Source organism: Alosa sapidissima, chromosome 11 (genome assembly GCF_018492685.1).
Source record: "Alosa sapidissima isolate fAloSap1 chromosome 11, fAloSap1.pri, whole genome shotgun sequence".
Taxonomy (NCBI): Eukaryota; Metazoa; Chordata; class Actinopteri; order Clupeiformes; family Clupeidae; genus Alosa; species Alosa sapidissima.
This window is the reverse complement of record NC_055967.1, coordinates 29,118,725-29,132,534: the sequence shown is the minus strand read 5'-3', so window position 1 is coordinate 29,132,534 and position 13,810 is coordinate 29,118,725. Positions and strand designations below refer to the sequence as shown.

At 42.8% G+C, this 13,810-nt stretch overlaps 2 protein-coding genes across 2 annotated transcripts in view; both read left to right on the top strand.

Annotated features, from left to right (window-relative positions):
* The first annotated feature begins 282 nt into the window (after positions 1 to 282).
* On the top strand, positions 283 to 3,606 carry LOC121724322 (aminopeptidase N-like). The gene is made up of 3 exons (XM_042110787.1): positions 283 to 702; positions 1,205 to 1,347; positions 3,299 to 3,606. The coding sequence occupies exons 1-3, from the start codon at positions 683 to 685 to the stop codon at positions 3,370 to 3,372; spliced, it is 237 nt and encodes a 78-aa protein (XP_041966721.1). The 5' UTR covers positions 283 to 682; the 3' UTR covers positions 3,373 to 3,606.
* An 802-nt stretch (positions 3,607 to 4,408) lies between these two features.
* The window catches only part of LOC121724320 (aminopeptidase N-like), a 9,425-nt gene continuing 23 nt past the window's right edge, over positions 4,409 to 13,810 (top strand). Inside the window, exons 1-20 of the mRNA XM_042110783.1 lie at positions 4,409 to 5,018; positions 5,588 to 5,730; positions 5,827 to 5,963; positions 6,228 to 6,354; positions 6,466 to 6,620; positions 6,708 to 6,821; positions 7,317 to 7,460; positions 8,144 to 8,209; positions 8,653 to 8,718; positions 9,211 to 9,383; positions 9,666 to 9,742; positions 9,920 to 10,053; positions 10,772 to 10,827; positions 10,928 to 11,075; positions 11,229 to 11,320; positions 11,416 to 11,526; positions 11,990 to 12,157; positions 12,309 to 12,446; positions 12,550 to 12,631; positions 12,766 to 13,810. The exon at positions 12,766 to 13,810 is cut by the window's right edge and continues 23 nt beyond it. Coding sequence (XP_041966717.1) covers positions 4,486 to 5,018; positions 5,588 to 5,730; positions 5,827 to 5,963; positions 6,228 to 6,354; positions 6,466 to 6,620; positions 6,708 to 6,821; positions 7,317 to 7,460; positions 8,144 to 8,209; positions 8,653 to 8,718; positions 9,211 to 9,383; positions 9,666 to 9,742; positions 9,920 to 10,053; positions 10,772 to 10,827; positions 10,928 to 11,075; positions 11,229 to 11,320; positions 11,416 to 11,526; positions 11,990 to 12,157; positions 12,309 to 12,446; positions 12,550 to 12,631; positions 12,766 to 12,915 — 2,814 coding nt within the window. The 5' untranslated portion in view covers positions 4,409 to 4,485 and the 3' untranslated portion in view covers positions 12,916 to 13,810. The remainder of the gene's footprint in view (positions 5,019 to 5,587; positions 5,731 to 5,826; positions 5,964 to 6,227; positions 6,355 to 6,465; positions 6,621 to 6,707; positions 6,822 to 7,316; positions 7,461 to 8,143; positions 8,210 to 8,652; positions 8,719 to 9,210; positions 9,384 to 9,665; positions 9,743 to 9,919; positions 10,054 to 10,771; positions 10,828 to 10,927; positions 11,076 to 11,228; positions 11,321 to 11,415; positions 11,527 to 11,989; positions 12,158 to 12,308; positions 12,447 to 12,549; positions 12,632 to 12,765) is intronic.

Here is a 13,810-nt window from a genome sequence, read left to right as displayed (position 1 = left end):
AAAGGCCTGGAATAGCCACGGAACATGATAATGTGTTAGTGGAAAATAAAACCTCACTTGTACATAGCATAGATTTTTCAATGTGTGCGTACTTACAGTTTTGATCTTACCTCTAATATGTTTTAGTGCTCTATCAGATCACTAGCCTTGTCCTTTAATTGTTATTTTGTCATTGCTTTGAAATCATTGACAGGCAGTCAACCAGGTTAGAGGTTGGTAGTGATGCCAAGTCTCTAGCTGGGTTAGTATGACAGACAGTGTCGAAGGCAGCTGAGGTCAAGGTCCTGTAAGAGATAGTGCCAAAATCCTCTCTGTTATGGACTCCATACTGCCGGACAGCTACTAGGTCACCCTGTGGCCGCGGCTGACGAAAAACCCAGTCCTGTACATCTTCACCGGCGACTCTGAGGTCACCTTCAGGTGCGTGAAGGAGACCGACCTCATCCTCATCCACTCCAACAAGCTCAACCTCACGGTGAATGGCGACGGCAAGCTGGCCACGCTGACCGCCGAGGACGGCTCAACGCCCCCAGCCATCACAGACACCTGGCTGGAGGTGCGGACTCAGTACCTGGTGGTCAAACTGAACGGTAATCTGAAGGTTGGCCAGCGCTACGTGCTGCGTACTGATTTCACAGGGGAGCTGGCAGATGACCTGGGTGGCTTCTACAGGAGCGTTTACATGGAGGATGGCGTGGAGAAGTAAGTTCACTATCAGAAGTTATTACAGTGCAGCTCACTTAATCTACAGTTAATTTCACAGATTATATGAACAGATTTTGCCTATTGCTACACACTTTTTGCAAAATTTAGCTCATTGTGTCAAAAATGTAATTCTTGCAACAAAATGATACACACATGCACCATTTGAATTACTCTTTTAAATCAGCCGCAACACACTGATGTGCTTTATACAAAACACGGCGATCCTTAATATTTCAGAGTCGTATACAGTAAAATTCCCTTCACTGCCATTACTTAGTGAACTAAAATGGCTGTTTTCTGATTCTGATAAACGTTTGTGTGTGTGTAGCCTACTGTACTATATCTATTGTAGCTTGTTAATTCTATTTTTCTTTTATATTTTCACCATGAAGATAAATGTTTAATCTCCTGTGAATGGTTTACTCACTGTGTCAGTGACTGACACGTTCTGAAAATTGTCTGCATGAAGTAACCACTGTGCCTTTTCTGTACCGATCAGGGTGGTGGCTACCACTCAGATGCAACCCACCGATGCAAGGAAAGCCTTCCCCTGCTTTGATGAGCCGGTCATGAAGGCCATCTTCAACATCACCCTTGTCCACCCACGGGGCACTGTGGGCTTGTCCAACGCCATGGACATCGGTTAGTGCTGAAGCTATGTGAATGTTATAGCATACCTGTCAACATTTAGCTTTCCAAAAACAGGGGGGGGGGGGGGGGCAGTGTTTATACCGGATCTGTGTTTGCATATGTAATACGTTTCATGCACGTGTTTCAACACTGCATTTCGGTCGTTGCTTTTACCTTACGCATGCCAGTTATGTATCCACCAGCTGCCTGCCTGCAGCCTACTCCAAAACTCCAAAGCTGCTTGCTGTCTGATTTGGTTCCGAGGACACAAGTTCAGTGTATCAACAACACTCAATAACAGTTTATGTGATGTGTTAATCAATTAAATTTCCAACAATTTAACAACAGCTAGTTCTGGAGTAGGCCATTCAACTAGCCCGCTTGCTTACGACGAGACTCAGGCTGCGCAGTCGGCACCCGCTTCCTTATTATGACCGCCGCGCAGTGGGCATGTAACCCCACATGGATAGCATGGAACCATCGTTTTTCGTTTTGATCTGTAACCCCCCGCTTGACTGGACCCCCCGAAAGGAGGGTAGGGCAGACACAGTTTTCTGTGAATATCTCGAAAACCGTGGGGTTTAGGAGGACCATTTTTTTTTTGTATGTTGATCTCAAGGGGCCATGTCAACCCATTCCATAACCACTCATTTCATGTATAGCGCCACCTAGTTAAACACAAAAAAGTAAAAATGAGGTGTTGTAATTGAAGGTATCTGTGACCTAACATGGTCAAAACTGCACGAAATTGGAAGTGTAGGCTCATTATGACACCCTCTGCAGGCACTCCAAGTTTCGTGGAATTCCGTTCATGGGCGGCCATACAATAAATTAATTTATGTTACTGTACACCAACTGGCCTGTAGGTCAGTGGATATCTCGAGAACCGTAGGGCCTAGGAGGACCACCTTTTTTTTTATGTTGGTCTTAAGGGGCCATGCCAATCAATCCCATTACCACTCAATTCATGTATAGCGCCACCTAGTTAAAAATTAAAAAGCAAAACATTAGGTGTTTTTAATCACAATATCTCTGGCTGACATGGTCAAAACTGCACGAAATTGAAAGTGTAGGATCATTATGACACTCTCTGAATGCATGCAAGTTTCGTGGAGTTTGGTTCATGGGGGGCTATACAATAAATTAATTTATGTGTACATTTAGTGACCGTACACCAACAGAGTTTTCTGTGAATATCTTGAGAACCGTAGGGCCTAGGATGACCAATTTTTTGCATATGTTTGCCTCCAGGGGTCATGTTAACCAATTCCATATGCACACATGTGCATCAACAATATTCTAACACACACATACATTCACAGTAATCATACGTATGACACATACACACACAGTAGATATATGTACGCATGCATGCACATGCACACACACAGGCACACCCTCAAGCACATGCATGCACACACACACACACACATAAGCACGTACACGCACAATGCACACAATTCAACAATTTCTCAGAATTATGAACAGGCAAGATAGGGGTGGGGTTGTATAAAATGTATTTTACATGTGAAATCTATGAACTAATCATGTTTTGGTACTTGTTGTCTAGCAGATACCTGTGAGAATTGAGTGTGCATAATGCAATTCAGTGAGACAGTGTGACTTATTTTTGTGGAAAACATTTGCCGGACTGGGCGGCGGTCATATTTTGTACCACTCTGCGGTACATCTAGTTGAGTGACTGCTCTGTTGCTTTTGGCCATCAAGTGCTATTATGTCACCCTCTAGTGGCAGTCAACTAAACTCAACCAGCATGTTAGACTTTTTTTTCATGAGGCACTCATTTCTTTGCATCAATTTCAATGCAAGAACAGCTTAAGTTTACAGATTAAGTTTTCTTAGTGGAAGAACTCACTGACACACACACACACACACACACACAACATACCATTTAGCTGTAGTAGTTTATAGCTCTTTGCTCTTCTGACTTTTCCCTCCACAGCTCCAGCAGTTCAAGCAGGACTACGCCGATGTGGGCTTTGGATCAGGCACCCTGGCTGTGGAGCAGTCTATTGAGAGAACACAGGCCAACATCAAATGGGTAGCAGAAAGCAGAGACATTGTGCTGAATTGGCTGAAGCCGTAATTTACTTTTAATTGTATTATTTTTTAAAGATTAAGATGTCTTTTGTCCCACTATTAATTATTTCAGTCCTTTTCTGCCAAAATGACTTTTCGCAATATATCCAGTTCTTTTCAGTAGAACCACCGTTATTGACATCGCACACAATAAATTGAAAATCTAAGTGTGATCATCATTTAAAGTGTATTTTTGATACAAGTTTGATAATACTATTTGTAACACAGTTGTTGTGATCAAAATCTGTGAAGATAATTGTCTAATATGAACTTCTTGAACTGTGGATTCAGGATATTTATTTATTCTTATGATATTCTATGACTTATAGCTCATGTGGTATATGGTTATAATTACGTATAGGGTGGATGTGGTTATAATTACTTAACAGGCACTTTTATCATCATAACAATAAGCAATAGTTGCAGGCCTAAACAATACACTTCAATGAGCATCAATTATGGTTTAACAACAAATACAAAAGAAGAAATTAGTTAATAATAATAATAATAATAATAATAGTAAAAAAAACTAAATAAGGATAAGTTAAATTAAGTACACAGATAAAGAATGGTTTAAAAGGTTAGTTTTTCTTTAACGTTCAAGACTATCACTAAGACATACAGCACTAGGTACAAAGTACAAAACATGAGACCCTGTGCTCTTTTAATGGTGTACTGTGAGACCACCAGATTATTCATTTGAGCTAATAGTCCTTTGACACCTGACCTATGCCCGGCCCCACACTGTGACACTGGCAGTAGGCCTCATGAGGCCTTGGGACCTGGTTCCCATCAGCGCAGCGCAGGCCCCATGACGTGATGGATGGGTTGAATGTAAACATGCCAATGGAGCATCATAATAAAGCACTATCAGCATGTGAGCCTTTATCACATCTTTCCCATCAGGCAGCCTACGGTGTGGTTAATGGATTAGCCATTTCAAAGGTGTGTGTGTAGGATTAGGGGACTGACGGTGGCTGGCACTTCACTGGAGAGGTGACCAGACGCAAGCTTTCTTTCTCCCGGGTGAGTTTTGGCCTGAGTGGAAAGATGGTGTTGTGCTGCGGTGGCAAAAGGGTCTGGGTCATGCTGGCGACAATGGCGCTGGTCTGCGTGTCCACTATCGTGGGTCTGTGGGTGTACCAGCTCACCAGCTTCCCGCCTCCCACCAACAAGTGGGACCACTACCGGCTCCCCGACACCCTGGTGCCCGAGCGTTACAACGTGACGCTGTGGCCACGGCTGGACCCCGACGCCGACGGCTTGTACATCTTCACGGGACACTCTACTGTCCGGTTCAGAAGCCTCCGCGACACCAACCTCATCCTCCTCCACTGCAAGCAGCTGAAGCTGTCCACCATGGACTCGGGTGGGCACCTGGTGAAGCTCACCGCACTCCGTGGCACGCCCCCGGCCATCCGCAAGACCTGGCTCCACGAGCCCACGCAGTACCTGGTGGTGCAGCTGAATGGGGTGGTCAAGGCTGGCCAGGATTACGACTTGCACACCGAGTTTTCGGGAGAGCTCTCCGATGACCTAGAAGGGCTCTACAGGAGTGAGTACACTGAGGATGGGGTCACAAAGTAAGTCTCAGCTCTCTGTGCTATTACTTGTTTTTTACCTGTGTGCACTTTGAATCTCTGCTGTCATGCTCAAGGGCAGAGGGGAAAAAATCAGTAAGTAGACACTGCAAGGCCAAAGGGAAGTATCTCGGGATGAGAGGTAAATCTTTAATGCCGATATCTGTCAGTGTTTTTCAACCTTTGCTCTGTGGATGACGTCAGTGGATCTGACGCTGGCTGGGCAAGGAGCCCATTCATGTGACTGGCCGCGTGATATGCAATGTGTTATCAGAACCTCCCCAGTACGAACACAAAATAATATTAATCTTTAATATTAATCTTCAATATGAATTTAATATTAATTGTTAAACTACTTTAGACTCATATACCAACAAAACATTGAAATGTAGATTAAATTTACTGAGGCCAATACCAGACTTCATTAGTGTAGTAGTAATGACAAGACTACAAAATTGGTCAAATATGTCCATACTTGACAGAGTGCTCTAATTGTGACCATCTAATTGTATTTGCCAACTAAATGTAAAGGTTCTTGAACTGATATGTGGCTTTTTGTACTCATCTTAAAGGGTGGTGGCCACCAGTCAGATGCACCCGACCCACGCCAGGAAAACCTTCCCATGCTTTGATGAGCCGGCCATGAAAGCTGTCTTCCACATCACTGTCCTTCACAAGCCAGGGACATTGGCCCTGTCCAACGGCATGGAAATTGGTCTGTTGATAAGCACTTTGAAACTTAATGTGTTTTAGTCTATCTAACACTACTGCATTTAAACTTCATTCCAGACATCTCTTTTTTGTCTTCTAGCCATTGAGGATACTACTGTTGAGGGTCAGGCTGTCACCAAGACCACCTTTGAGCCGACTAAGAAAATGTCCACCTACTTACTGGCACTGGTGGTCAGTGATTTTGACCATTTGGCATCACTGGCTGGCAACACTTCGGTATGTAACAATACATTACAAACCACCTCTCTCATATCTCTTTCAAGGTGCTATAAGTTAAAATATATGTTTAAAAAAATGTTCAAATATGTAAGATTAACCAGAGCTAACTATATGTAATAGAATATGAAGAAATAGCCATTTTGAGGTCATTAGTATGTTGCCCAGGACCTGGGGTGGGGAAGTGGGGGGTAGCACCTTTAAAGTCTCTTTCTGATTGTATAACCTACAGGTATCACCTTTAAAGTCTCTTTCTGTTTGTAGATAAGGATCTGGGCTCGTAAGAATGCCATCATTCAAGGCCATGGAAGCTATGCTCTGAATGTGACAGTGCCTGTGCTCAAGTTCTTTGAGGATTACTACAACATCTCCTACCCTCTCTCTAAATCAGGTGCATTATTACAGAGCGTGGACACCTTACATAGCCTCACTTACAGAGCTGTATAGAAATGTCATAATTTAGTTTCCTCAAATTTGTATCTGTCTGTTCCTTTCCTAAAAGACCAGATTGCACTACCTGATTTCTACTTTGGGGCAATGGAGAACTGGGGTCTTGTCACCTACAGAGAAGCCAACCTACTCTACGATCCAGATGTATCGTCCAACAGGAACAAAGAGACAACAGCTACAATCATCGCTCATGAACTGGCACACATGGTACTCTATAGCGTACAATTTATGATACACCATAATCTATAAATTAGCTGTCACCAGCTTAACTAGTGAACACGTCTCTCTCCCCAGTGGTTTGGAAACCTGGTGACCCTGAAATGGTGGAATGAGGTTTGGTTAAATGAGGGCTTTGCTTCCTATGTGTCGTACCTTGGAGCCAATAGGGCAGAACCTACTTGGAATGTGGTGAGTGCCTAAATGACACACACTCACACACAAACGTATGGCATATCAAACTAAATGACATACACACATACACACACACACACACACACACACACACAAACATACAGTATATCAAACAAAATGGCATATACACACACACACGCAAATGCATGGTATATCAGGCTAAAAGTCATACACAAACACACACACACAAACGTATAGTATATCAAACTAAATGGCATACTGTACACACACACACAAATGTACGATATAGCAAACTAACTGGCATACACAAACACATAAGCATGCACACTTTAAACGTAATCCCATACAGTCCCACGCATGCGCACATGCTGATGTGTTGTCCAATATGAAAAATGGATAGTGGTTTGTTGTAGATGTATATTATTATCACTGTGCATTGTTCCATTTAACCTGGTTTGTTCTAGTTAACATGAAACTGCAATGCAACCTTACTCTCTCTCTCTCTCTCTCTCTCTCTCTTGCACTCTACAGAAAGACCTGATTGTCCTGGATGACGTGCACAGAGTGTTTGCAGTGGACGCCCTGGCATCCTCTCATCCCTTGTCCTCCAAAGAGGAGGAGATCCAAAGACCGGAGCAGATCAGTGAGCTCTTTGATGCCATCTCCTATAGCAAGGTAATCACACACACACACACACACACTCACACACACACACACACACACACACACATACTTGACTGTGTGCAAAGATACGTCCTGTGAATGCAATCTATATGTCTAAGCCTGCAGTGGGGTATACTACGAAGCACGTTAGACATATCTAGGCTATGTAGACATATCGAGGCTTCACAAAGCCTTGACTCAGGGGTATACGTTAAGTGATACTACGATAGCAGTTATGTGATATATTTGTCAACTAGGCTTTCAGCTCAGATCTGTGCGCGTTGTCGGTGTTGGGATGACGTTGGCCAATCTGTGTCTAACCTATAACATCAAATAAATCAATTGTCATCAGTTGTTGTATGGTATGCACGTCCATAGTGGGATATTTGCACGCACAGCACTATTAAAGCACATTCGAGATCCAAAATGTTAGTAGAGGCGGAGCTCCATCTGTAAGATATGAAAGAATCCTACACGTGAGAGAACTTCGTTTTCGTCCTCCTGACCAGGTTTGGTTGACAGCATAAGATACCATGGTGATATAGCGACACTAAAACAGATCCACTTTCGTGTCACAGCATACCCTGGCTTTGAGCGCAACATACCTCGCTAACCCACTAATCGAGATTCGTAGTATACCCCACAGGTTACATGGCTGATTTCATGCATAACTACATCATGTTGTCCTTCTCCAGGGGGCCTCAGTCTTGCGGATGCTGTCTGACTTCCTCACTGAGCCTGTGTTCCTCCAGGGTCTCAAAGTGAGTGCTTGTTGAGATTATACAAAGGCGTTGGTGCCATATGGCAATCCAGTGCTGTTTGCTACCAAAGTATTACATTTTTGCAAGGAGAAAAAAACTGGGGGGTGTAATACAGAAAATGATCCATGTGCAGACATGTGTAGTGTTTAAAATAGGTTTGGGTCTTATAATGTGTAATACAGGTGTGTGTGTGTGTGTGTGTGTGTGTGTGTGTGTGTGTGTGTGTGTGTGTGTGTGTGTGTGTGTGTGTGTGTGTGTGCAGTGGCGGTCCTACCTAGTATGACGTCCAGGGCGACCACCCCCCACAGCGCTCGTGCTGCCCTCGCCCATACTGGCCAGAAAAAAACGCCCCTGTGTGTGTGTGTGTGTGTGTGTGGTATCTTTGTGCTTGGTGTAGATGTTTGATATGTGTTAATGTATGTCTGTGTGTTATCCATGTGCAGACATATCTGAATGAATTTGCCTACAGTAACACAGAAGGGTCAGACCTGTGGAATCATCTACAGCAGGTGAGCCCACTGTTGACTTTCCTAATATTCTTTACCAGGCAGAAATGTATAGATGTGATGGATGGATGGATGTATAGATAGTTACCAGTGTTTCCTATGTGTTTAATTATCACCTCTGGTGTTTTATGGGACTGTAACTGGGTTGTATCCCTTGTTTAATCCTCCCCCGCCAAGTCATGTTTTATTTTAGTAGCTTATTATAGCACATTTTAACAACAATAAAAAACAAATGCCGTCAACCAAAAATATCTCTGTGACTAGCATGTAGTATTCAATTGCAGTAAGTAGCACTGCCAATAAGCAATTTATATGGAACACAAGAGTAAATGCCTCCTTCAAGTGTAGCTGTAGCTGCAGGAGATCCAGGATAGCCTGACTGGGTAAGGAGGATACATAAGCATAACCGCTCCTGCTGATCTAACTCTACTTTTAGGTGAGAACACATATTGCTCTGGTTTCTCATACAATCACACTTCAACCTTTGTCTTGCAGGCCGTTAAAGAGACTGGAACCAATTTGCCAGCAACAGTCCATGAAATCATGAACCGCTGGGTCCTCCAGATGGGCTTCCCTGTGGTCTCCATAGATACCGCCACTGGAACTGTATCCCAGCAACACTTCCTGCTGGACCCTGACTCTGTAGTGGAGAGACCATCTGAGTTCAAGTAGCCTACTGCTAAATACTAAAATGAGTTACAACAATATCCCAGCTAGCTTGCTAACTTGTGCTTTTAAGATACAACCGCCACAAATGTAATGGCAACATTTCATGTGCTTATATTTTATTAGAGCATTAACTGCTTGAGCAGTGATACTTGATACCAGTATAAAATAATGGACACATGAGAAAATAATAATTTATTCAGAAACAGTCAAGAATAATAGCCTACCTGCAGGTGCTGTATTCAAGTTAAGTTGCTGTGTGCATTTGATCTCTGTATCTGTAGGTATCAGTGGATAGTTCCCATAAAGTGGATGAAGTCTGGAGGGAATGATGAACTTTCTTGGCTCATGGAGAAAAGTGGTAGGCTAGTACACTTCTCACTTACCTCAGCATTTCTCCAACATTATTTTATTTTGTATTTATCCTGTTTGCCTAAGTGCCTGTATAATTTAGTGTTAGGTGTTCTACTTAGCTTGTTTATGGAGTGATCAACATGATTTACTTTTTGGTTGATTATTGTGTGTTTGTGTATTGCAGCCGGTTATAGTGCAATGAAAACAACTGGAGAGCAGTGGTTGCTGGCGAACATTAATGTTACTGGGTACTACAGAGTGAATTATGACACTGCAAACTGGGATAAACTTCTGAACCAGCTCCGTGCGGATCATCAGGTGAAGGCCATGCCATAACAACTCATGTTAAATACTTATTGAGTAACTCATTAACTGTGTTAATTCTGACTGTGCTTTCACTCATTAACTCATCTGATCTGATTACCTGTGGTAATTAGAATCAGCTGGTTTAGGGAATGGATTGAACAAATGTGTGGTGGAATGACTTCTACCTTTTGAAGAATTAATGCCAGTCTGAGACTGAGAGCTTTGGGGGTTAAAGGTGCTCTAAGCCATGCTGGGTAACGTCACATCTGTTAACAGAGAGCAAGCTCGCTACTTCCTCTCCCTTCCTCCCGTGCTGTTCCTGTGCAATTGAAGCTCTCCTAAACGTGCATATCGTCTGTGATTTGCTGGAACAGTTTGTTATGTTTTTATGGGCTAGGTTTGCCCAGGTTGTTTCTGTTGCCGTTTTTGGAGACTGGGCTGTTATAGCTGTTTTTTTACAGTGTATTCAGGACCCAGACAGCTAGCGGTTGGTTAGGCGATGTTTGCAGTAAGTGACATAAAATGTTTTAGCCTAAAAAACGTGTGGCAATGCTTAGAGCACCTTTAATTTGTAAATCTCATAGAACAGCTGAAATTAGCATATATAGCAAGACATAGCCCAATCATATGTATAACCACAGCAATTTCCAAATTGTTTTTCCAAGCAAAGCTACTTTGGTAATTTGTAGTGTGCGGATAGAAAAACATACCCATCTTTCATTTTTTGCAGGTTATCCCTGTCATTAACAGAGCACAACTTGTAGATGATGCTTTCAATCTTGCAAGGTCAGAAATTCTTCCATGTCTCTGTCCGTTTAGTAGCTGTCATCAATAACTGATCTGTAGCACTTTAACTCACAGTATTTGCCTGTTCTCTCATCTCAAGGGCTAAAATAATCCCAATGAGTGCAGCTCTGAACACAACAAGATACCTCATTACTGAGAGGGAGTATATGCCATGGGAGACAGCATTGAACAATCTGGATTACTTTTACCTCATGTTTGATGGTACAGAAGTGTATGACTTGTTGCAGGTGGGTTGTTTTGTGTGTGTGTGTGTGTGTGTGTGTATGTGTGTGTGTGTGTGTGTGTGTGTGTGTGTGTGTGTGTGTGTGTGTGTGTGTGTGTGTGTCTGAAGCAGCAGGATTACAAGACTATATGACTGACTATATTTGTATATCACTCAGGGATATCTAAAGAAACAAGTGGAGCCCCTATATGCTTACTTCAAGAACATCACTTTAGACTGGTCAGACATACCCGAAGGCCACACCGAACAGTCAGTAATTTATGATTATTTTTGGGATTATACATGTAGAAAATTAAGTGGTTATTTCTCTATGAGCTTCCATGCCTCTCTCTCTCTGTTTGCAGATACAACCAGGTTAATGCTCTACGAGTGGCCTGTAGCACTGGGGTTAATGGCTGCCAGAATCTCACTTTAACCTGGTACAGCCAGTGGATGGCACAGCCTCAGAAGAACATGTGAGTCAAGGGTTAGCGTTGATTCATGAGTGAAAATGTAAAAGCCAACGTCCACTGGCGACGACATTCACGTCTATGGGTTTGATGCTGAACAATTTTCTAAACTTTGGCATTGCCGCATGTCAGATGGTACCAGTGGGCTTTGCTCTGTTAAAAGTAGTGAAGTTCTAAACGTTGGTGTCACTTGACGTGCGTCAGACGCCGCCAGAGGGTGTTGCCTTTAATGTTTCTGTAGGCAAATACAAAAGCAATACATTTGATTGTTTAAAAGCACATCATTCAGGCATTCCGACTCACAATATTCTTTTCTTGTGTCCAAGCACATATACAAACCAAAATACTTTACACTTGCATGGTGCACCTGTATTAGACTGTCGCTGCAATGCACCAAGATGTATTCATTGTTTTAAAAACTACATTGGAGCAGATACATTTGAAGGATTGCATTTGTTTTCTATGCCAGGATCCACCCCAACCTCAGAGCCACGGTCTACTGCAGTGCCATCGCCAGTGGAGGCGAGGACCAGTGGAACTTTGGCTGGAAGATGTTCCAGAATGCTTCCATCGCCATAGAGGCAAACAAACTCATGGCAGCCCTGGCCTGCACTAAAGACACTGCACTTCTAAACCAGTGAGACTATACTGTAGGCCTTGGAGCCACTACAGTGTTTCTTAGTATATCAAACAATGGCATTTAAAGATATAATGTGAGGTTATACTTTTCTCTAGCAATGTAAGATATGAAATGGATCACCTGCAGTCTATTGCATTTATTACTTCAGATATTTGAACTACACACTGGACTCCGCCAAAATTCGAAAACAAGATGCTACTACTGTTATCGTGGCTGTTGCCAGTAATGTGCATGGGCAGACGTTGGCTTGGAACTTTGTGAGAGACAACTGGCGGTATATCACACAGTATGTTTGGCCTAATATACCACTACTACACCAGTATACATATACAGCTGCAGCTGGAGGAGACATTAAGGTGTTCATGTGATGTGTGTGTCATATCTCCTAGATATGGAAGCGGATCTTTTTCATTCGCAAGTCTTATAAGTGGTGTGACCGCAAGCTTCTCCACACAAGCAGAGCTGGATGAGGTATGCATGTGTGTTACGCACCTTTTCTAGAGAACAGTTTGTTACAGTATCATTCATCATCATTCGTTGTTTTTCCTGGTGCACTGCCACTGATATGAATATGTTTCCTTTCTTTCATTTTTTATTGTTTAAAGCTGGAGAAGTTTATGATGGACAACTCGGACATTGGATTCGGGTCTGGCACCACTGCCCTCGAGCAGGCTCTGGAGAAGACGCGTGCCAACATCCGATGGGTGGCTGCAAACCAGGACGAGATCAAAGACTGGTTCATCCAACACACATAATCAACACTTCACAGAGTTAAATGAGCATTCCCTAATTATCCGGTGTAGGAATTTGGCAACTGTTGTTTATGGAAGCACATGATAAAAAAAAACAGAAATATCTACTTTTTCCACCTAAAAGGTTGGTGGGGATCCTCATGATAGATCAGAGTTGCGTGTGTTGCGTAAAGACCAGAGTATACTGTAGTACCCCCCCCCCCCCCCCCCCCCCCCCCACACCTTCTCTTCTTTCACCTGGCTGTCAGAGGACACCCAGCTGAGTGTTAAAACCCTAAAGCCTTTCCAGCTCTCAGCAGGTGTGCAATTAGCACTTCACTGCTGTTGTGATAGAGGCTGTAAACCACTTCCCTATGTCATCAGGAATTCCAAGGCCTCATTGGAAATGCTGTAAAAATGCAATGCAAGAGTAATGTGTGCATCTCAAACAACGCCTGAACATTGTGTTTTTCTAAGGGCCTTCATTTGATGTTGGACAAAGTTGTACTGTAATTTAACGAGGTGAAATCTATTTGCTAATGGGCAAGACAGTAACTACAGATATGGATGAGTCACCTCAATGCTTCCACATGCCACAGGATAGCTAGAGTTGATAGCGAACTTTTCATGGTGATAGACGTTGCACTTTGCCCACCATAAGGGCCCTATGCCTCTGCTGCTTTTTATTCTTTCTGTGTTTTAGGTCATCAAAAATGTATCTCTGTACCTTTAAAATAATTTATATTCTTGTGGTTAGCCAGTGTATGAATAAAATAGGCATTAGTACTCAACGATTGAGATTGTTTTTGAAAATAGTACATTGCTTATTCTAACAACTTGTTCAAAATGGGATCATGATAAGTGTTTTTCTTTCAGAATATCTGTGAACTGCCTTTGCTTAGAAATGACAACAAATCTC